Source organism: Chanos chanos, chromosome 14, assembly GCF_902362185.1.
Source record: "Chanos chanos chromosome 14, fChaCha1.1, whole genome shotgun sequence".
Classification (NCBI taxonomy): Eukaryota; Metazoa; Chordata; class Actinopteri; order Gonorynchiformes; family Chanidae; genus Chanos; species Chanos chanos.
Window position 1 is genome coordinate 9,073,292 of NC_044508.1, and position 23,940 is coordinate 9,097,231.

Genomic DNA, 23,940 nt, shown 5'->3' on the forward strand with positions numbered 1-23,940 from the left:
GTTTCCGAATACAGTTAAGCCCACATAGAATGATTCTAATGTGGTATCTGAACCTGTCATGGCTAAAAGAACTGCATATATCTTCTCAGTTTTTCCATACAAAGTGGCATATAATGTTACATTTATTTCTAAATTTTCAATTTTCTAGTTTAACACTGCCTTTCACAATCTGTTGTAGGCAGACCACAACATTGTATTTAACACTCTAAAGAACAGGAACAAGGCTGAAAAAGTTTGGTTACTATTGGTGGTTATTATTTCCCCTTAAATCTGTTTCAGCAAACTATTGCTCTTAAAAGAAGAAAAAGAACTTGTGTCCAGAGACCTACAAAAACAAAACTTCCTTTTTCAAAAAAATTCAATAGATAAAGAATTATGTGTCCAAATGAAATTGTTTTATCATCTATCGTGCTCTCAAAGAATGCTGATCTGTCAATATGTGAGTAGCAGGAATCCCCAAACACCTGTACTGGCCACAGCTGCACAGATTGTCTTCCTTCCATAGTACTTATTAATCTGTCAGTTTAGGCTATGGACCAGGAGGCATTCAGAAAAGTCCATCCCCAGTGACAGATGTTGCCTGTTTTGGACAACTTGTCACAAGAAACAATGTCAGAGACTAAACTTCTGAGAGGAAGGTCAGGCATCCTGACCTTGGTTTTAATATTTAGAGCTGGTCTTTGGGGAAATGAAAAGAGGAAAAGTCATACTTGGTACAACCTTAAACTGTGGGCAGCTGAAATAGGCTGTGGTAACCAAATCATGCTGCTCTTTTGTTGCTGGCAGTGGGCTGTGCAGGGTTAACTGTGATAACCGGATGTTGTGTTGCATTTGCACACTCTTTGGTGTGTTTTGCAGGAGGTTTTTGTCTGGTTAGCAAAGTCAAAACACATAATTAAAAGCAAACGTGTTCCCTAATAAATGGTTTCCTTTATTTTTCATTCTAGGATTTGAGCTACACCCATTACGCAGATCAGCTGCTTTCTTACCCTCCACCCCAAAATCATTGGAATCTTCATAAAAGTTTCTCATAATGGCAATTCGAGGTCTGCCCCTGGCCTGCATGGCTGTGGCTATTCTGTTTGATCTCTCCAGCGCTGGCCTTGTGAAAAAAATAATAAGGCATCGGCGAGAAGCCCTGATGCCTCCTTCTAATGAGAACTTAACCCTCCCCCAACCAGACCAGCCGGTGGTCTTCAACCACGTCTACAACATCAATGTCCCTTCTGGATCTTTGTGCTCGGTGGACCTTGATTCCCCTGGAGGAACTGAGCTCAAGCCCAAATCTCATCCCTCAGAACTACACACAGAGCATACAATGGATGGGGAAAACCAGATCATCTTTACTCACAAGATTAACATCCCAAAGCAAGCTTGTGGTTGTGACAACTTGCCAGACCTGAAGGATCTCCTCAACCGACTAGAGATGCTAGAGGCGGAGGTGTCAAATTTACGGGAGCAGTGTGGCAGTGGAGCAGGTTGCTGTGGAGCTCAGGTTACAGGTGAGGTCTGGGATGTGTGGGCATGGTATTGCATCCTTTGATCTTGACCAGGTGACCGGGTATCAATTTTATATCCTTTGATCCTTACTTTACCCTTTGAATTATCCAAGCAATGTCTCTTTCCTCTTGTAACTTTATACATTATTTTGAGTAGGATGCTCTCCAGGTCTGTGGAGTCATACCATCAGCTTCTGTTTCTCCCTTGAAACCTGATATCTATGTGTTAGTTAGTTGCCAATCAAGCACCATCTTCTAAGCAATTTTCTTTGTTTTTTAGGTGAGATCACAACCAAGCCATATTGCAGTGGTCGTGGTAACTACAGCACTGAGACTTGCAGCTGTGTTTGCGAACCTGGCTGGAAAGGAGTCAACTGCTCTGAACCTGAATGCCCTAATTTCTGTCAGGACCAGGGCCGCTGCATTGATGGCAAGTGTGTCTGCTTTGAAGGATTCGGTGGTGAGGACTGTGGGATTGAGCTGTGCTCAGTAGATTGTGGTGAGCATGGCGAGTGCATTGACGGAGCTTGTGTCTGCTCAGAGGGCTTCATTGGTGAAGACTGCTCCCAGACAAACTGCTTGAACAACTGCCTCGGCAGGGGGCGCTGTGTTGATGGAGAGTGTGTTTGCGATGATCCCTGGACAGGCTTTGACTGCTCTGAACTTATCTGTCCCAACGACTGCTACGATCGTGGTCGCTGCATCAATGGAACTTGCTACTGTGATGAAGGTTTTACTGGAGAGGACTGTGGGGAACTCACATGTCCAAGCAACTGCAATAATCGAGGTGTCTGTGTGAATGGACAGTGTGTCTGTAGCATTGGCTACAGTGGGGAAGACTGCTCCAAGCTCACATGCCCCAATGATTGCAATCAGAGAGGCCACTGCTTCAATGGAAAATGCATCTGTGATCCTGGGTTCCAAGGCGAAGATTGTGGAACTCTTTCCTGTCCAGACAACTGTAATGACCGAGGCCGGTGTGTGAATGGTGAATGCATTTGCGATGCAGGTTACCAAGGAGATGACTGCTCAGAGCTCTCTTGCCCAAACAACTGCTTGAACCGTGGACGCTGCGTTAACGGAAAATGCATTTGTAAGCAAGGATACACAGGTGAAGACTGCAACATCAAGACCTGCCCCAACGACTGTCACAAACGTGGAGAATGTGTAGATGGCAAGTGTATTTGTCACACTGGATACACAGGCAAAGACTGCAGCGAGCTAACCTGTCCAAACAACTGTCATAACCGTGGTCGTTGTGTAAACGGAGAATGTGTGTGCAACCGAGGTTTCGCAGGAGAAGACTGTAGTGAGAAGACATGCCCAAACAACTGCCTAGACCGTGGCTATTGTGTTGATGGAAAGTGCGTCTGTTTTGAGGGTTACACAGGTCTGGACTGCTCTGTGCTGACCTGTCCAAACAACTGCAATGACCAAGGTCACTGCTTGAATGGAATGTGCATCTGTGATTTGGGCTTCACTGGTGAAGACTGCTCTGAGAGTAAGTTCCTGTCATAGTATTTTTTCCACTCTCTCTAAAGGTATGCTAGTCAGTTTCAAAATTAAATGTTGGGCGCTGTTCTGTAAAAAGTTCTGGGAAAACATTACTTCTGGCATCCTGATTTCCAACTTTCAGCCAGAATTCTGATGTAAGAGTAGGCAAGCGCCTTCACGGTAGAATTTCAAGCTGTAGCACTGTATTGGTGTATCCTTTATAGTCTAATAAACAAACGTTTTTTTTATTATGTTTGCTGTGCTCATAGTCTCTCCACCCAGGGACCTGAAAGTGACTGAGGTTACACCAGAATCAGTTGACCTGAGTTGGGTCAACGAGATGGTAGTGACAGAGTATCTTATTACCTATGTGCCTACTGCCCCCGGTGGCCTGGAGATGGATATGCGGGTGTCCGGCGAGAAGAAAACTGCCACCATCAGAGAGCTGGAGCCTGGTGTAGAATATCTAATTAGTGTTTATGCTGTCCTCAACAATAAGATGAGTGTTCCCGTTAGTGCCCGGATAGCAACACGTAAGTCTTTTTTTTTTAATATTAGGCCAACGGTTTCTTTTTCATATTGCACGTTTACATAGAAAAATTATGTTGAACAGCTTTGGATTGGTTCGTGCTAGGCCTGCCTGCCAAGCTTTGTCTGAGAAATCTCATATTAAGTATTGTTATTTTCTCTTGACCTTCTCTCGTAGACCTCCCTCAGCCTGAGGGTCTGAAGTTTAAATCAGTCAGGGAGACTGCAGTGGAAGTTCAGTGGGACCCACTTGACATCCCCTTTGATGGTTGGAACCTCATCTTCAGAAACACAGTAAGTCTGCTCATTCTCTCTGTATAGCAAGATAAGACACTCCCTATATATGGACTGAGACTTGGGCTGGTTGAGATTTGCTGCCAGAATCAATTATTATTGTAATTTTTGGTGTGGTAGAAGGAGCATGAATAATATAAAAAACAGCTACTTTTAGCCTGCAATTGTCCACTAAAGGAAACCAAATGAAAGTCTTGTGGAAAATTTTTTCAAGCTTTGCCAATATGCAAAAACTGCAAAATCTGGGTTTACAGAAGGGGAAAAAAGTGCCCTTCAAGACATTTCAAGCAACTGTTATGGTGACCATGCTGTACAGAAGAGTCATTGTTTATTGCAATTTTTTTTGAGGGCTTAAGCAAACCTCCAAAATAAAAAAAAATAAAAAAAGCCCTGTCACATCATGTAATCAGACACCCCCGCCACCCACCATCCCACACTCCCTCTCAAGCCCCATTTTGGCAGCTTCACTCACACATTAAGCTTAAGGACAGCCATGCCAAACAAACCCTTCACTTTGAAGTGAGACACTCATCCGAAATGAAGTACATTGAATGTTCCAAGTGGTTCTTCCCAGAGATTTTTCAAGACTCTCTGTATTTCACGCAGGTTTACTTGAAGCCCCAAGTTTAATTTATCTTCCTTTTGGATTTCTGTTGTTTGAAAACACAGATTATTCATATGAAGAATGTGAAGATTTTGTTCAAGTAACTGTTTTCTGTTTCATATATAACTAAATGAAATAGCCAAATGCATGAGAAAATCTATACATTGGTTTCAAATAATAGAGTAATCTTTAAATCAAAGCAGCTTTACCAAGACTACCTGTTAAAATATCATATTTTACACCAAATAAATTAATTACACAATGTAGTTTACACATCCTTACAATGTCTGTCAAAACACAATATAGAATACAATATGACTTTTGCAGTCATGTCATTTTTGGCTTGAAATTACAAGCTAATAGCTGATTTTAAACCTGAATATTTGCTGAATGCAGAAAGAGGAGAATGGAGAGATTCTGAATTCTCTTGCCCCACCCGAGACCACCTTTGAGCAGTCTGGTCTGGGGCCTGGCCAAGAATACGAGGTCAAACTGGAGGTGGTGAAGAACAACACACGTGGACCCCCAGCTAGCAAGAACATTGTTACAAGTAAGCAGCTGTCGACAGTGATTAGCATATGCAAGTAATGCCCAGTCTGGCTCTAGTGTTTTTAAGTTCTTTGTTTTTTTACACATTAAAAATGCTAATATACTGCTCCACTGATAATGTCACTGGTTTATTTTAAAGGTGCGCTGTTCTGTCCTGGCCATGACAAAATTGTGAAACGTGGAGTTTTTAAAAATAAATGTATTTTTTACTTGCCTATTGATTTCACAGTCAAGCAAAGTGCAATGAACAACCTGTCCTCTGACTAAAATGATAGATTTTACTGTTGTTCCTTTCTGTCAAAATGATAAAATACAGTCTTTACTTTGATCTTCCAACAAAAATATTGTCTTTTAAAAAAAGTGTAGTAGTCCAAAACACTCTGAAACTGTATATGGCTTATTGCTCTGACATTCTTTTAACTTTGGACATTTTCAGTTTCTTTCCAAAGTTCTTTCTGTTCTTCTAGGATACACTGAAAGGTATATTCACCCTCTTGTTCATTACAAATAGTAATTTCACACTTCTCCACTGAACTCTTTTTTAATTACTGAAAGCTGCATGAAACAGCTGTCACGGATGAGGGACATTTAGTGGAAATTATACATCCACGTGGCTGTTGTTTTTGAGTTTAATGGTTTATGTAAGCCAAGAGCATTTGCAGAAACAGATCAATATGAGGCAGATATTGAACTTGAAGCTGCCAGACAACAACCAGTTCACTCAACTCAGGATTTCATCTTATAGCACTGACTTTCACAATGAGTCTGTCCAATTAGGCTACTTAGCAAAAACAGTTCTCATATGAAATATGAGCTCTGAATATTTGACCCAGCAGTCTAGCTCAGACTTCTTCCATGGAGATTCTTATATAATAGTTTTCATTATTGTGAGAAATGTTCTTTTATACCAAGTTTTGAAAAAGAGCTTTTATGACATTTTCCCAAACGGGTGCTGGGTCAGGCTATCCCTCTTATTTGTGATTGGAGAATTTCCCAGTGTTATGCCAGAATAAACAAAGCCACATGTGGAAAAGTCATTAGCTATGTAACATTTCTCGTTTAAAACAACCCCCTTCCTTTTCCATGATTTGTGTCTGCGTTATAATACACAGCATGGATTTGCATAGAAAAAAAGTCTTACCGGAACAGTTTCTTACCGTTAAGCTACCAAACGTCACAAACCTGGACAGCAAGACCCACTGATGTCTAACACAGCTGCACGAACACCACAAATCGGCAAGACATGTTGATGCTCAACCCAGCTGCACGACAGAATTCTGGGACATATTTCTCAGCAAGCTTTCCATATTCCTTCCATTATGGAAACGTGTGCCACATAGGATTTGCATTAAGTGAGGTGGTGGGGGCGGGCCACTAATGGAACGAAGTGAAATCTCTTACTTTATTTCTATAAGGAAAGCACTACTCTGAAACATGAGTAGACATCAGACCAGTGAGATAACTACACCAACTGGAGCTTGACGCACAGACAAATCGGCTCTAAGTTCTGCATGCTGATTTTGTGTTTTTATCTGCGACTAGCAGAAGGGTGGCCCCTCAACATTTTGCTACGAACGACAAACCAATTTTTACTCCTTACGGAATCACCTTCCCGAATGAGTGATCTAAGAATATCACAAATAATCATATCCAGTGATCTTATACATACACACTCTATAATACTCAAAGGAAGTTATTCTCATGTGTAAACTATAATGTCAGTAGTATAACTATATTATTATCATATGTTCTCATACAAAATTACCTCACTCTTTACCTCACACCTCTTCTCTTCTCTTCTCTTCTCTTCTCTTCTCTTCTCTTCTCTTCAGTGATTGATGCTCCCAGTCAGGTGGATGTGCGTGATGTAACTGACACCTCAGCCCTTGTCACCTGGTTCCACCCTGTGGCTCAAGTGGATGGAGTGTCTGTGTCTTATGGCCCCAGCTCTGACTCTTCTGACAGGAACATGGTGGACCTGTCCTCTACTGATACCCAGTACCACATTGACAACCTCTACCCTGACACAGAGTATGAAGTGTCTCTGATGGCCAAAAGGGGAGAGATGACAAGTGTGCCTGTTTATGAGACCTTCATGACAGGTGAAAAATAGAAAAAGAGATCAGTCACGTCTCATTAGAATCAAGCTTGCAGGTTTTACATTTGTTCATTTGCTTGTATGTTTAGATTTTTTTCCAGCCAAGCTAATTGTTTCAGAAGGGATTGCTGCACGCTCTTTTATTGTTATCACTAATAATTACATATCTAAATAAGGCCTCAGCAAGCACAATGAAACGTCTGTTTAGGTATATGTTTCTCACATATCATACATACTGTGTATGCCATCTGTTAGTAGTTCTATATTTAAGTGCAATTTGATCATTTGTACTTTTACAGATATTACAGCGTACTAAATGTGTCATACAGTTATCCTGGTAAGACTAAATGACACATAACACAAAATGAAAGCAGGCTATATGCTGAGATTGCTCCTTTTGCCAGTATATTCAGCTGAAAGGTAAAAAAAAAAACCACACACGAATACAGTAAAATGTTCTAGACCTTACACTAGTCCTGATGTGTTCCAGACCTGGATGCCCCAAGGGACCTGCAGGCAGTAGAGCAGACGGATGAAAGCATTACACTGGAGTGGAGAAACAGCAGAGCCAATGTCCTCAATTATCGTGTCAAATACGGTCCAATATCTGGAGGAGAACACGGAGAGCTTCTCTTCCCCACTGGGCCAGAAGACACAACTCAGGCCAAGATCACAGGTACACGTATCCCAGGAGTACAAATGAGACCCTACCAGGAGGGTCAAATATGCATTTAAATGATTGGCCATGTTCCGAAACTCTCAAATGTTCCCTTTTCTTACAGCCTTGGTCTCTTGCTAGAAATCATAAAGGTATTACAATAGTGGCTCAGAGTATTATTCAAATGCAATTTTCTTTCTCTCTTCTAATTTGACACCTTGAGTCCTTCTATAAGGAGTAAAAAAGAAGAAAATGAGATTTGAAATTTATTTGTACAGGGAATTCACTGTAGATTTCAGTAAGCACTTGTGTTAGTGAAATCCCTTTCACTCAATACTTTTAGAAGTGAAGTCTTTCAAATGAATTATTCAGTATATCTCAGAGTTTTGTATGCTTTTAAAATCACAACTCATTGGCACTTTAAGGTGAGATTGTTCTGCTTTGGCACTGCATTTTCAAAGAGGTTCTGTTTCACTTTGAATGGGTTAAGAGCATCTATACAGTCTTTGTTCGAATGAATGTAAAAAGCTCTTTTTTCCACACCAGTAAAGCAGACGGAGCAGTTGTGGGTCTTTTCCAAATTTTCCATGTAAAATTCAATGCTCCTGATTTCAAATGGGGCTCCTTTGTTTTTATTCTGTGAAATGTTATTCAAGCCATAAAAAGCCCTGCTTTACTTGAAAATCGCCTCAGGGACTTTTTTTTTTTTATTCAAGCCTTAAATGCAATAACACTTGCCACTTGCCATGCCACTCAATGTGAAAATCCTAGTCAAATAAGAAAAATCTTTTCCTTTTTTATCTCAGCATCACTCCTATTATACGTTGTGGTCTGAGGCAGTTTTAATTCATTAAACATGCTTGCGAAGGATTAGCTATCATGAGGCAGAAAAAAAAAATTCATATGTATATTTAAAGCAGGCAATGGAGTCCTTCTTTGTCTGATTCTGTCTTTTGTCCTTGGGCGGACAGGTCCCCTGTAAATAAGGCAGTAAGTCTATTCTGCTAATACCCCCTTTATGTTACCCATGCACACACGCACACACACAAACAGACACACACACACAAACACACACACTCCTCTTTGACACAGTTATTATCTGTAATTGCCGTCACGCTTGCAGTTTTATTGATAATGAGTTTCCTGAGCCCTAGCTGTAATTTCATGCTGGAAGGCTTCTGCACAGTGACCTCTGTTGGAGTTAATAATGGCATTAAGGGCAATAAATGGTGGGATTTAGGCTGGAAACCCTTATCAGTGAGGGTTAAAACATTCTCAATGCCGAAAGTGTGTGATTGCAAATATTTTCCTTGATGTCCTATGGTGAGCTTGTCATTGATGCTATTAAACTGAGCTAGATCTAAATGGCTGACAATTAAATTAGAACTTATGTGATAGAATATGTGAAAATAATTGACTTGTTATGAAAGACTTGGAAACTGAATGACTTTTAATTGCACGTTACAGTGAACTTCCAGGAATTTTTGTTTCCTTTTACTTGGTTGGAAAAACTGAACTTCTTTTTTTCTTTTGAAGATAAAACCTTTGTAACAACATTCTTTTGCAGGTCTCAGGCCTGGAACAGAATATGGAATGGGTGTGACAGCTATAAAGGATGAGCGAGAGAGCTTACCAACTACAACTAATGCTCTGACAGGTAAGATCTTCTATATCATCCTACACCAGAGCAAATGAACTTCATTCCTAATCAACTGAATCAACTTCTTTTATAATGATGGTAATTTATCAAGACATGCTTATTGAGCTTTTTTTTTTTTCTTTAAACGATTTCAGGCAGCATATTTCAAACAAATGTGTTGCTCACAAAACAAGAAATAAAACATGTAAAAACCCAAGAGTTGGTGCTAAGCCTCAAAAAATACTCTTGTAACCATAAAACTAAGCCAGTCATCATTTACCTCAGTGAATGAATCTTTTTCTTTTCCCCTAACTTTTGCATTTTCTCAGATCTTGACGCCCCCAAGGATCTGGAGGTGACTGAGGCAACTGAAACCACCCTGGTGCTGATCTGGAGAAAACCAGTGGCCAAGATTGACATCTATCGTCTGGTATTCGTGTCTGCCGATGGACGGAGAGTGGAGGAGGAGATTCCGGGTGGTTCTTCCACCCACACCTTGAAGGAGCTCACTCCTGGTATGCTCTACACCATCACCTTGGTGGCAGAACGTGGCAGAAAGAAGAGCCGTCCTGCTGAAATCTCGGCCTCCACAGGTCAGTCTCTCTGCATTTTTTTCGCTGGTAATCAAAATCAGGAGTGTTTCCATTTTCCATTCCCGCGTTAACCTTTGCGTGTTTTATTTTCCGTATTTTAGCTTCTAAGAGCCTAATCCAATCAAACTAAACTAAACGCCCCTACTGTGATGGTGAAACATTTTGTCACTTTGCCATTCTGCAGAATGTAGTGTTTCTACGCTACTTCCAACAGTATGACAAGAGAAAAAAATATTCTGAGACTTTCCTTTTTTTTTATTACGGATGGCTATTTAGTTTGGTAAAAGCCGCTGCTTTCCATATCTTGACCGGACCATATATTTAGCTCCCCGTTTTGCACTGAGGCCAAACACAGGAAAGAACTGAATTCATTGTTAGCTCAGATTTACAGAAACATTCCTTTGGATTTGTTACCTCACGTTCTAATTCACGGCATATGGATATATTTTACCTCTCAAAGAAATAGGGCCAAGCCAAATATAATGATTATGACCTTTTTTTTGCATTTCTTTGTGGTCAGGATTCTATGAAAACTTCCAAACTAAACATTTCTTAAGGAAACCTCTTCAGTTATGTAATAGGGTAATCATCAACTCTGTGGCAGGGGGCGAAAATTGATCTTGCTCTAGGGAGGACCTGAACTTACTGAAAATGTCTTTTTTTATGAAAATGTCTTCAGCATCGACATGTGAACGCCGGTAAAAGACAGTGGCAGCTTAGTCACAAATAATGTCTGGAAACACACAGTGTTTTAAAATAACCATTAAGAATTTTAAGAATAACCATTAAGAATTTCATAATTTAAGACTAACATAACATGATCGCGCACCATACAATACGCAAACATTTTCACAAGCATGTATTGATTGTTTAATATTGCTTTGTTTCCTCATGTCAGCGGGTGTTTCTCCAGCTCAGTTTCCTCCACTTTTGAGATATATTCTTAACAGTGTAGGGAAGAGATACGGTCTGTGCGCCACACAAAGCTCATTTGTGTGATAATTGGTGAAGTGACGCTGTTGCCCCTCTGATTTTGGGCGATTTGACCGTGATGAACTGTGGGTCGGCCTGATAAATGGACCACATGCTGGGGCTCCTGTTTGAACATTGTCTCCCAGAGATCACCAGTGCCATAATCCCCAAGCACTGGCGTCTGCTGGCATTATCGGACCCAGACACGAAGCACAAACACGGAATCACAAGGGCATTGTGAGAGGTAGGGGGAGGGGAAGACCTCTGGGGTCACGGCTTTTCTTGCATTTGACAATTGTCGGGTGCTGCGTTGAAAGGATTACAAGAATCCGTGCTCGACTGTTTGAAGGGCCATCAGGGCTAATCACAGGACTGTGGCTACACTTAGACAGAATCAAATTTAGTCATTTGTGACAGTGCTTTCATAACTCATGGGTGTTCATGGGAGGCTCTGAAGTGTTTGTCAGTTTTCTGAATTTTTATGTAAATTTTCAGGGCCGGGTTTTATGGTTGAGAACAACTTAACTGAAAAAGATGAATAATGAAGTAAAACATAAAATATTATACCCACATCAAAATCACCTTGTGCTAACACTGGTACTGACAGCTGCAGTCAAAACACAGTTGTGTCCACGGTCTGTGCACAGGATTTAATCATAACAAAACAAAATATAAAAGGCAAAATATCATAGATATATGTTCATGCCTTAAAAATATGACATAAGGATCAGATGAGTGATATAAGGATAAGATTACTGTTTTGGGCTGATGGGCATGCGGAATGCTCTTACACACTTCATAGTGTAGTATAAGATATTTGCATGACATAGAATGAACTTTCTTCCACAATTAACAATAGAGGTGGCTATGATGAGTATGACATCACAGTAGAACCACCATCTTGGTTTATCTCCACCTCTAGCAGCATGCTTTAAAGACTGCATGTTAGAAAGACAATGTCCAAGTATTGCTTCTCACAGTGACCATGGAAGGAGACTGTACATCAAACTGTACATTGAACATGTAAAATTGGTAAAACATGTAATCAGATATACATTCTTCAAAAACTGTTACTGGCTGTTTTACACTAATGATTCATCAATGATTCAAGTGCTGTGTAATGAACTGCAGCACTCATAACGTTATACAAACAATAAGGGAATGGAGAATGTAATGCTATGTTCCTATAGAGAACATAAATAAGTTATTTATCATTTACAAACAGTTTATTAGAGACACCCTATATAATGTGTCTCTCGTATTTTCATCTCTTTTTAAAAGGATAGATTCCTTCTGATAAAGACATCAGTTCACAATAAACCAACATTTTACACAGATCACAGTGGTAAGATTTGTGAATCTCATTACACAACTGACCTTGTTTTATCATTTTTTTTGTGAGTATCTCTTCTTCCATATGAACTTTCGTAAGCAATAACGTAAGGCAATAGTAATAACCGGCTATTGCCAGGAAGTTTTATTCATCAATGTAGCTCTCATTACCTTTAACTTCATTTAGCCATAGTGTTTTAACACTCCTGGACACCATAAGAGAGACGGTAATAACAGTTTACAGTATATAGTGCATCACATGGCTAACCGCCTCTCTTTACAGTGCTGATGCTGCACAATAGCACACAATTATAGACTGCATGGCTGGCGCTTAGACAGTTGAAGCATACTGCATACTTCTGTCCAAGCAGACTATGCAGGACCTTCAACCATTAATGGCTTTTTTCAGAGCCATTAATAACCATAAGCTGCTTCAGCAAGTTGATTTCAGGTGTATGCACGTTTTAATGGCCTTAGAGAGAAGTGATGGCACAAATGGTGCTTGTCAGTTCAGACATCGTGGAGAAGTGTTTAACTGCAGAGACGGAAAAGATGGGAGTAATTTGAAAACAAACAAAGAAACTAACTGATTTGTTAGGGAGGGGGAAAATTCACTTAGCTCCTCTGAAGATGGTTTGTCATTGTTTATGATGTTGTCAAGTACCTTAAGAGAATGTATATTGTACATTTGCATGCCTGTAATTGCTATATACCATTTTCTATTTTACACTGTGTTTTTACTTGGCCTAGGAATATAATATTGTCTTATAACTGTCCTCTTCTGTGTCCTTATATATTTGACTGTCTTTATGCCGAAATTGTCATATAGCAGAGACCCGGAGAACCTCGAAGACGATCAAAAACTGGAAGATCCGTCACTTTTTCAAGGCCCAAACCTCTCTTAGAGTCATCCTGCCCTCGCTCTCTCTTCCAGCGATGTCGAATGTCATTTGCTGTTTACTGCCTCTGTAACACCCATTCTGATCTCTCTGCCATTCAGAAGAGGAGAAGCCTCAGGTGGGCGGGCTCACCGTTTCCATGGTGACGTGGGATGGCTTCACTGTTTCCTGGGAGCTGGAGAGAGGAGAGTTTGAGGGCTTTTTACTTGTGGTGTCCAACCCGGATGATATCATGGATGGTCAGAACCACACCCTTTCTGGCCAGGAGCATAATATGACCATAGCAGGGCTCTCTCCCAGCACTCTGTATCAGGTCGCCCTGTATGGCGAGTACAGGGGTGCTCTTTTACAGCCTGTCTTTGCCGATACCATCACAGGTACCACCAACGATGAGACCTGGACCACGTCTCTAGCATTTTTTACTGCTCTCTTTTCAATGAAACAATGTTTTCCCGCCGCGCAAATCCGCTTAACACCCATCTCTATATACTCAATCCTCCGCTACACTGCATGCAGCGCTAAAATGTATTAACCCCTGCACAACACAGTTACGCCTATAATCATATTTTAATCATGGTTTGAAAGAATCAAAATTTAACAAAGCAGGTCATGGACAAAACAACATGAGTATTGCCACCATTTTCACCAGCAACAGGGAACGCCTTACACAGCAGATTTACCACACTTTTTTTGTGTTTATAAAACCCACAGTCAGAAGAATACATACAATTACAAGGGCACCCAGAAATGGTGTGTTCTCACCGTAATGAGAGTAATTGTATGAATGTAAGTGTTACTAACTGTGAAATATCTTATGACTGTGTGATTTGAGAGGTTTATTCTGGAGGATGAATGCTTGAAATTTTGTGGTGTAATCCCCAAGACATCAATTACTCTTGCAGTTAGTTTGTATTCTCTCCTTTCATGTTCAGATAACAGGATAAACCAGACAAAATCTTTTCAAGTCAGTCCAGGGCAAACATTTTAGGCTGCCTCCTAGATAGTGTGCATGCTGGGACATGTCTCCATTGAGAAGGCACCTGCAGTGTTGTGGAATAGTTTTTCTACAGGCTTGAGTCACTGACAAAGAGGGTGCAGGTGCTGCAGTTACTCCCCCTACCAACTGGAGTCATTTATGCGCTTTACTAAGATGTCTGAGAAAAGCAAACCCTATATACACACTGTCCAGACAATGTGCTCAAAGGATGTTTTGAAGTAACAGTTTCTTTTTTCCTTTTCTTTCTTTCTTTCTTTTTTTTTTTTAATAAGACACCACTCTCATTATCTTCACAGATAAAATTCAGTAGACCGAGAAAGTAGTTAGCACTTATAACATTGTATATATTTCTTTACATTTTTCAAATGGCTAAATACAGTCCAACTAACAGAAAAGTACTTTTTTTTCACAAGATTGTTATAGAAATGAGGGAAAATATGCCTATCTGCACTGGCTGTGTAGTAAATTAGGTTAATATAATTAAACTGGCTGATACAAGTCTAGAGACTGAACGTTGGCTTCTGCCCATTAGCATGCAAGCTTGAGATTCTGACAGAGCTGCGGCCCCTGTAGCCACAGGCAGATAAATGCCAAGAAAAATGTGCAAGCTTGGGAGCTTGAGAATGAAAACCAGTCTAGAGTCGGAAAGCTGGGTGTGCATACTGAAAAGATCTCTCACAAGAAATTACAAAAACTCCTTAGGATCACTTCCCTGGCACTCCAGAAACATTTTGTGGGAATTTCCATGTGCAGAGTTGACAAAAAATAAATAAATAAATAAAAATAAATCCTTGGTTTGAAATGCAGAGGCAAACATTCTAATTACACATTGTAACGACGGCTTTATTCGCACAAAAATATTGCATGCTTTTATTCATTTATATGGACTTGTCTGATTAATGGATGCTGGGTAGCTAAGCTATATAAACAGCAAGAGTCTTTGTTTTTATTACAGAGGCTGTGAGGAACCCCTGGAGATACAATATATGCTATAAGATTAGCTCAGTTGAAATGTATATCTACAAAGGTTGGCCCCTGAGGATATTTAGCCAACACTGGTAGTATGCCTACCCACAGAACCCTGTCTGTAGTTCTACCCGGCGCCTTGTCCCCCGTCTGAAGACAGACTCCTCTTTGTCAAAGTGGATAGAGTTAACAGAGAAGAAAGTGGTTTGCAGTCTCTACATGTTAGCTCTCCTAAAGCATCTTTTTTCTTCTACATCACCCACTGACAGACCAACTAAAACAATCCTGTACACTGATGAAGACTGACAGCTACATGGGAATTGGTTCTTTCTGGTTTTCATTTATAACCACTTTGGAGTCTTTCAACAAACGCCTTCTGTATTTCACAACCTTCCAAATCTAGGGAAGAAGAAAAAGGTTCAAGTTGGTCCAAGTGTTCTGAAGAGTCTCTGTTTGGTCTGGTTGCTCTAATGAGGTATTGAATTAAGTGGTTGGTTAGCTTTGAGCCACAATTGCTATGCTGAATGCTGAATTGGTTTAACTAAAGGCTACATTGTTTGATTAAGGAAGTTTTCCACCATCCAATCTACTTCAAAAAACTTTTGTTGCTAGTCTACCTATCAGCCTTGTCTTCCACAGGAAACATCTTTACTTAATTAGTGTGTGGTGTCAGCAAGCATGAACTCATTGCATTTGTTTAGAATGGTTTCTCTCAGGACCACTCTCCCCTGCTGTCTCAGCTTATCCATCATCAGTGGAGACAAATGACTGGCTCCTAAACAACTCTGTAGAGTCTGAGTGAAAGTAAAAAAATGCACTTTGTGTTCTTTCAACAATGATATCCTCACAGCTTCCATTGTATACAAGGTTAAAAGAAATTGAAGACTCAGTTGAAAAAGGATGTTCCTGTTGTGTTATATATAAAAGAATTACAGTCACAGAACTCAGGCTTTCTTCAGCTGATTAAAAATAAAAACACAGTGTGTTGCTTATGTAACGAGTTTCCAAATGATCCCAGTGAAAAGATGTCACCTTTTCATACTGACAACGTCTAAAATTCAGAACACATGGTGGTGGGAAATACTAACCAAATGTTTGTTTTTCTCAAATGACCATTTTTACTCTGTTCTCTGAGTGTGAGGCGATCATTTTGACACTTTCAGCATCAATGTTCCTTTTGCTTTACTGTTCTTAATACTTTTTTTTATTAACCTTTCATTCTAACACTACTCTAATTTTTACATACCATTAATCTGCATTTGAAAGACATACAGTCTAATGGCATGCTTGTTTTTACTCCAGCTCTCACCTTCAGTAACACGTCTTTGTCGCATTGTCTAAACCGCTCAACTGTTAACAGAAAGAAAGCATGAGAATGTTAGCTAAGTAATCACCTGCCAGTTCCTTTAGCGTCCAAGGTGGAAGAACGAACATATTCCTTTGTCATCATAGAAGCTGAACCTGAAGTGGAGCATCTCTTCGTCTCGGACGTCACACAAGACAGCTTCAGACTCACGTGGACGGCTCCCGACAACATCTTTGAAAGTTTTGTCGTTAGCGTCAAGGATCCTAGCGAATTTGCGCAACCACAAATGATCTCCGTGGCGGGACACGAGCGGACAGAAGTAATTCAAGATCTTGTTGAAGACACAGAATATGAGATCCAAGTCTACGGAATCATTTCCGGACGGAACTTCAATCCCATAACGGGTGTAGCCCGAACAGGTATTTTTATGTCGTTTCGCGCCAATGACTGTCTCCAGATGATGAAAAAAGACAACCCAACCTTCTAACACTTACTTATGAATCTGTTCAAAAATTCTTTCCTATCTTTTTTTTCTCTCTTCTTTGTTTCTCACAAGATATCAGGAAATCATTATTGGTTTTGTCCAGTGACTCTTCACTAATTGACTTCCGAGGTTAATTGTTTCAGACATTACAGGCTTTTGAGTGTACTTTACAATGCATTTTGCAATACGTGTGTGTGTGTTTGCGGGTGTGTCTGTCTCTCCTCCTGAGTGGCTTTGATGGACCAAATCAACAGAGTTTTAATCATCTCCAAAGCATCATTATCTTGATGTTACACCAATACCAAACCTGGTATTACAACTACCCACTTCAATCAAAATTGCGATCTTGATAGACACTGTGCTGCCTGCAGTCTACAGAACCACTCAGAAGACATACTCCTGCCCTTCAAGATACCATCTAAAGTCTTTAGTCCTCTTTCTTTCCTCTGGTTTATACTCTGTCTGGCTGTTGGCCATCCAGGCTTGGGGTTTACTTTTCAGACAGAGTGAACAGGACCAGGTCTCTATTAAATGTGTCTTGGGTCTGTCCTTACCCCAAGGTCCCCTTTTCTTCTTGACTCTAATGCTAGCATGTTGGACTATTGTTCTCCTGTAACGGGGGCAAGTTCATCTTCATGGTGTTTGGCACGCAAGAATCTGTGAGGCCAGCCTTCCTTTAATGGCTGTAAGGCCTGGTTGGCTTTGTCTGACTGTCTTTGCTCTTACACACTCACACATACGCACCGGTTCTTATCAAAATGACTCTTTTTTTTCTTTTCTTTTCTTTTTTCTTTTTTTTTTTAATAGATGCAGTGAATAGATCCAGTTTTTGCTGTCTTCAGTGGGGTTGGTTCCAAGGTTGCTTGTAAAATGAATGCGCACTTAGATACTCACTGTCCATCTCTGCTTTGTCTGTTGTGTTTTGTCTTTGTGCGCCACTTCCCGTTAGGTCTTGGTACGCCGAAGGGCATCCGTTTCTCCGATGTCACCGACACTTCAGCCACTGTTCACTGGAGGATGCCTCGTGCTCGTGTAGACAGTTACCGAGTCATTTATGTGCCTATTGAGGGAGGTGAGTAGCCTGACGCAGAGCTTATAGTAATACTGGTAACAGCGGGTTAACCAGTCACTTACTAAAGAAAAAAGTGGATCCCGCACACTTTTCAGTTAAATCCTGCGTGTGAAGTTATATTGATTTGTTTGTTTTCTTTACTTCAGAGCATCATTGATTCCTAACAAAACCTATGAAATCTTTCTACATTTGGCATCTAAAAAAAGTCTTCATCAGTGCCAGTACTTTTCCTCTGTCATCATTTTAACAAATCTTCAACTGAATTTTAGATGATTTATGATATTTAGAATTTATGACCTTCTCATATGAACGAAATAAGAGGAATAAGAAGAACAGTTTTTGGATGAAGGTGTTTTCATGATTTATTACCAACATTTGAAAAATGTCATATCTCAAAACGTCCATGCAATTTCAAAGACCCCTGCACCACAGATCGACCTGTGATCTGTTTTTTAGATTAGAAAACCATGCAGACTGTGTCCTCAGTTTTTGAGTATTAGTCTGGTATATCACTTATCATTGCTTTGGTGATGGATGTTTATCAGGGCACTGATAATCATAGCTTAGTTTCTAAGTCAGTGGCGCCCTCATGTGGTATTTCGAAGCTAATCTATTCTGTCATTTGATATTTAATCATGGAGACTTACTGGGGATACATAACTCTTTATGACTTATAATGACAGTGCTATAAAAGACTATAACAGCTATAAATAGTCAACTTTTATTTAATATAAAATTGTATTAACTTAATGTATTCAATATTTTATGGATGTTAACATAATGTGGTATATATTGATACAGATTCCTACAGCAAATTGTATAATGTACCATAAATGTATTGTTACACCTTAAGAATAAGAAATAAGACTTGAATGTATACAGACAGAACACTTAAGGTTAGGTTTGAAAGCATTGTCCCTGATATTGTATTATTATGATTTACAGTTGAATTAAGCATTTGGAAGACCAGAAGAGGAAGTCGTTAATACTGCTTACTTCTTCCTGTTACAGGAAGTCCCATAACGCTGACCGTGGATGGAGGGGAATCACAGACTGTACTGCCCAACCTAACACCAGGAGTCACTTATCAAGTGGCTGTCATTGCAATAAAGGGCTCAGAGGAGAGTGAACCAGGTTCAGATACAGTCACTACAGGTGAGGGCTTACTGTCTCATGCTTCAGATCATCTGTTCTCAAGCTGTCAGCACACCAAATACACACTAAATACATGTTAAATACATGCTAAAGATGTAAGAAATTTTTTTAACAACTCAGTCAGTGACTGGTCAAAGAATTTGTGATATATTAGTTAGGTCCTGTGTTATTGTGTCCAGACAATGGAAGGGGTGTGTAGTGAGGAGTAAGCCCAATAGTTTGGGTCCCAAGAATATTAGGACATTTGGATCGAGGCAAGCAATATTCAGAAGGCATTTTTATTCTCAGATTTTCATCAAAAATACGTAAATAATGCAAACAATGATTTGACAAACTCAGCCTTCAGGGTCCTTGAAACCATATCTCTATTTTAAGAAGTGTTTGTCTGTGTGTGTGTGTGTGTGCGTGTGTGTGTGTGTCTGTGTCTGTGTCTGTGTCTCCGTGTGTGTGTGTGTCCGTGTGTGCGCACGTGTGCCCATATCCAGCCCTGGACAAACCCCGAGGCCTGACTGCGGTCAACATCACAGACACCGAGGCTCTGTTGCTATGGCAACCCGCCATTGCCACAGTGGATGGTTACGTCATCACCTACAGTGCTGATACGGGTAACATTCTCACAGTGTATCAGTTTTCTGTCAATAACTCAACAAATATCAATAAAATGACATCAAAAATGATGTGTCAAAGACTCACAAAACAACAGTTAGACGCCAAATAGTTCCACAGCCTTCATTTTCTGAGTCTTCATTATGCCATCAAAACTGTGATGAGGTGTATGGTGTGGAGTATGGTGTTTCTGCATAGTTATTGACTGAATGACCTACATTGATATTGTCACTTTATTGTCATGTTTTTAATTGTTTACTATTTAAGTAGTTGAGGTAATACTACTGAAGTATTTAAATCATATACAGGTATAGAGATTGTAGCGTAGCACGTCAGGTACTTTTGGCCAGGATCACTTTAGCATTGTAGATTTCTTATACCTTACCTGTGTGTGTGTGTGCGTTCCCTGCAGTGGCTCCTGTGATGGAGAGAGTATCTGGCAACATCGTGGAGTTTGAGATGAGTTCTCTCACCCCTGCTACCCACTACACTGTTAAAGTCTATGCAGTGCGGGACTCCGCCAAGAGTGCTGCTACTACTACAGACTTTACCACTGGTGAGACTCACCATACTAACTGTGTCCCTGTCTCTCCCACTCTCTCTCCCTCTGACACACACACACACACAAACAGTGACATGCATTGCACATGCTGAGAACATAGCATTTCAACATTGCAATCATGTTGTATTCATGAAAGTAAAATTTAAACATAACGTCATTAGGGACATATATAAAGAGGCTCCAGAATTGCCTTTTGCCTTTCGCTATAGTCATGTCCTTTTACATTCCACCTCCACTGCCACACTCCTGTTCATCTCTGTCGTAGATGTGGATGCCCCTCGTGACCTGGCCGTCCATAACATTCAGACTGAGAGTGCCATGCTAACCTGGAAACCACCACGGGCAGAAATTACCGGATACATCCTCAGCTTTGAGTCTGCAGATGGTGTGGTTAGGGTGAGTGGTATTATTTGCTGTTTTTTTAGGCTGTTTATCTTTTTCTCTGTTCATATGCTTCTATCTATATGCTTCTAATGTTTTTTGTAGGAACCACAACTGCAGTGTTGGATATACATCAGATTGCCACAGTACTTTGAAAATTTTAATTTAATTAATTTGAAAACATGATGTTGGATGGTAATTTCTTATGCTGATTCTATGAAGTCACACTCACACATATGCACGCACACACACACACACCCACGCACACACACACACACACACACACACACACACACACACACACACACACACACACACACACAAACACACACACTGTCACTGATATGCGGATATCTTGCTGATTCAGGAGGTTATATTGAGTTCCACGGCAACCTCCTATAGCATGTCCCAGCTGAGCGCTTCCACAGAGTACACAGTCCGACTGCAGGCCATCGCCGGGCCGAAGAGAAGCCGCCTGGTCTCCACCGTCTTCACCACCAGTGAGTGCATCAGCAGATTCATTTCTCCTCCCTAATCTCTATCAGAGAACTCTTCCTCCCTTTTTTTCCCCTCTGGGTCAGTGGCAAGATGAGTAGACTCTAACCTTTTTTCTGTCTCTCTTTCTCTCTCTCTCTTCCCGCCTCTCTGTTTTGAACCCTTCTCCTTTTAATCCTCACCTCCCTCTTTCACCTTCCTCTTTTTAACAATGCCCCTATATATTTTCCACTCTCTCTCTCTCTCTCTTCATTTCTGTTTCAACCCCCGACCCCTCCCTTCTCTCTTTCTCTCTCTGTCTGTGCTACAGTTGGTGTCCTGTACAGACACCCTAAAGACTGTTCTCAGGCATTGCTCAATGGAGACAGCACCTCAGGCATCCACACCATTTACCTGCGTGGGGATGAGAGCCAGCCCCTACAGGTCTACTGTGACATGACCACTGATGGAGGTGGTTGGATGGTGAGTACCTTAACATGTCTTATATTTTATTTTATATTTTATTTCGTTTTTTTAAGTCATTTGTAAAAGCTGTGTTGTAGCCATATGTAGCCCTAGGTAGTACTTCTTTTATTGAATATCAAAAGTGAATATGGGCCTATTTGGTTTTCATTATTTGAAATTGTTACACGTCATATTCTGTACATAAACTGTTAAGGACAATGATACAAAACTTTGTAATTTGTATTTATGTGTTTCAAATTTTAACGCATTATAGCGCTAGCAAACCAGTTTCAAACACTGCGGCCTTCCTTTCTTGGCTCAGGTGTACTGCAAGTCATTTTAAGGACTGGTTAAGAACCACCATTTTTGAACAAGGTAATTTATTACAATTTGCTTATGAAAGGACTAACAAATGAATGTTTTCCTATACATTAGGTGTTTGTCAGAAGACAGAGTGGTAAAGTTGACTTCTACCGCAACTGGAAGAACTACACAGCAGGCTTTGGAGACTTGAATGACGAATTCTGGCTAGGTATGTTCTCTTCAGTCAGAGACTAGTGTACCTTAGTTGATCAATAGGGGGCGCCTTGTTGATTTCACCTGTTTGTCCTAGCAAATGATGTAGAACATTCATTTAATCAACTTATCAACTCTTAGGTTAGCATGATCAGAAATGCTAGGAGTGCAAAGATTTGGAATGCTGTGTACAGTACTACATTAGTCTAGAACATTATATTGTGCATTGTGAATTTGCTGCTGATACTGTCTAGATATGCAACACATCTGATAGACAATATATGGCCATGAGATGTCCAAGTTGCGCAGACAGTCTACAACCAAAAAGTCAATGATTTTTCTGTGTATAAGGATCAATGTTCTCCTTATCCACAGGTCTGTCTAACCTTCATAAGATCACGTCATCTGGCCAGTACGAGCTTCGAGTGGACCTGAGAGATAAGGGCGAGTCCGCTTATGCCCAGTACGACAAATTTACGGTTTCTGAACCACGTAGCCGCTACAAGGTCCATGTGGGAGGATACAGTGGAACAGCAGGTGAACCTCTCACTTCCTATTGTCAATATAGAATCACATTGGAACCCAAGTGAATTGGCTTTTGACCATTAGCCAAAGTCACTGAAAGTGTTTTTTTTTTAGTGTATTTACTTGCACTACTTTTTTCCTTGGGAAAAGTAATATGTGGCTTCACCTGTGTGGTATTAGTTATCCATAAAGTTTGTTTAATTAGATACACAATCATTTTGTGGTATTGCTATATAGAAAGAACATTTTCACATGGCTCTTGCATATTTATATTGTGTATTTACCATGTGATTACTGGATGTTTTCTTCTTATTTTCCAGTATACTCATTGTATGATACTTGCTTTATTTTAGGAGACTCAATGACTTACCATAACGGCCGTCCATTCTCAACCTATGATCATGACAATGATATAGCTGTCACCAATTGCGCCTTGTCTTACAAAGGAGCCTTCTGGTATAAAAACTGTCACCGTGTGAATATTATGGGCCGATATGGTGACAACAGCCACAGTAAGGTATGGTCACACAACCATAGCACCATATTTCCAGAGGTACTGTTAAAAAGTACCACAAGAAGACCTAAAACAGAGCACCATCAGTTTGTAATTTAATAGTGCATTTTAGGCTACAGTAGAGCCTTGGGCCTAGTCAGATATAGCTTCTTAGCTCTAATGAAATCCAGATGACTTCTGTTATATTCCAAATCTACATTTTGTTTTTTGCTTTATTTAAACTTTATATTCCCAATATTGTGTGATTTCAGACAGACTTTTAAAAAAAAACTTATTCTGCACTTTTCAGGGCGTCAACTGGTTCCACTGGAAAGGTCATGAGCACTCCGTTGAGTTTGCCGAGATGAAGATCAGACCCTCCAACTTCAGAAACTTTGAGGGGCGGAGAAAACGCTCGTAAGCTGAAATCCATCAATTCGCCCCTCAACCCAGAATGCCCCGCCCACTTCTTTCCTGCTCACATCTGCCCTCAGTACTCGTAATCTCACCCCCTTCAACAACCAAAGTCACTGCCAGGGGTCCTAGCCCAATCTCTCTCTCTCTCTCTCTCTCTCTCCATTCATCTCTCCATCTGCAGGCCTGTAAAACAAAAGCAATCCTCATCCCTTGCTCGTGGTCTGGAGGTCTGACACAGTCGTGTGTGGTTACCAGTGCTATAATTCTGATGGACTTATATCGCATGTTTTAGCAACATGAGCCGTGTCAGTACAACATTAGCACTCGCCAAAGACAGAGATAGTCAATTTTCCTAGCACTGC

At 40.4% G+C, this 23,940-nt stretch overlaps 1 protein-coding gene across 2 annotated transcripts; it reads left to right on the forward strand.

The window, feature by feature from the left end:
- The first annotated feature begins 1,033 nt into the window (after window positions 1-1,033).
- tncb (tenascin Cb) lies at window positions 1,034-23,582 on the forward strand. Of its 2 annotated transcripts, XM_030791488.1 has the most exons (22): window positions 1,034-1,502; window positions 1,780-3,000; window positions 3,263-3,526; window positions 3,700-3,815; window positions 4,816-4,969; window positions 6,801-7,070; window positions 7,557-7,742; window positions 9,292-9,381; window positions 9,693-9,956; window positions 13,261-13,536; window positions 16,575-16,847; window positions 17,862-17,984; window positions 18,996-19,139; window positions 19,625-19,744; window positions 20,158-20,301; window positions 20,573-20,703; window positions 21,056-21,188; window positions 21,494-21,645; window positions 22,063-22,159; window positions 22,519-22,680; window positions 23,022-23,185; window positions 23,472-23,582. In XM_030791488.1, exons 1-22 carry the CDS (start codon window positions 1,034-1,036, stop codon window positions 23,580-23,582), a joined length of 5,064 nt encoding a protein of 1,687 aa, XP_030647348.1. The 2 variants fall into 2 exon arrangements, with proteins under 2 accessions (XP_030647348.1, XP_030647349.1); XM_030791489.1 differs by lacking the exon at window positions 16,575-16,847.
- Window positions 23,583-23,940: the final 358 nt, after the last annotated feature.

What these genes read in the sequence shown, in the direction of transcription:
- tncb (XM_030791488.1), top strand. Translation starts at nt 1,034, where the DNA reads ATGGCAATTCGAGGTCTGCCCCTGGCCTGCATGGCTGTGGCTATTCTG. An exon ending in TAGCAAGAACATTGTTACAA is followed by an intron (nt 4,970 to 6,800) that starts GTAAGCAGCTGT and finishes TCTTCTCTTCAG; the next exon opens with TGATTGATGCTCCCAGTCAG. An exon ending in AACTCAGGCCAAGATCACAG is followed by an intron (nt 7,743 to 9,291) that starts GTACACGTATCC and finishes ATTCTTTTGCAG; the next exon opens with GTCTCAGGCCTGGAACAGAA.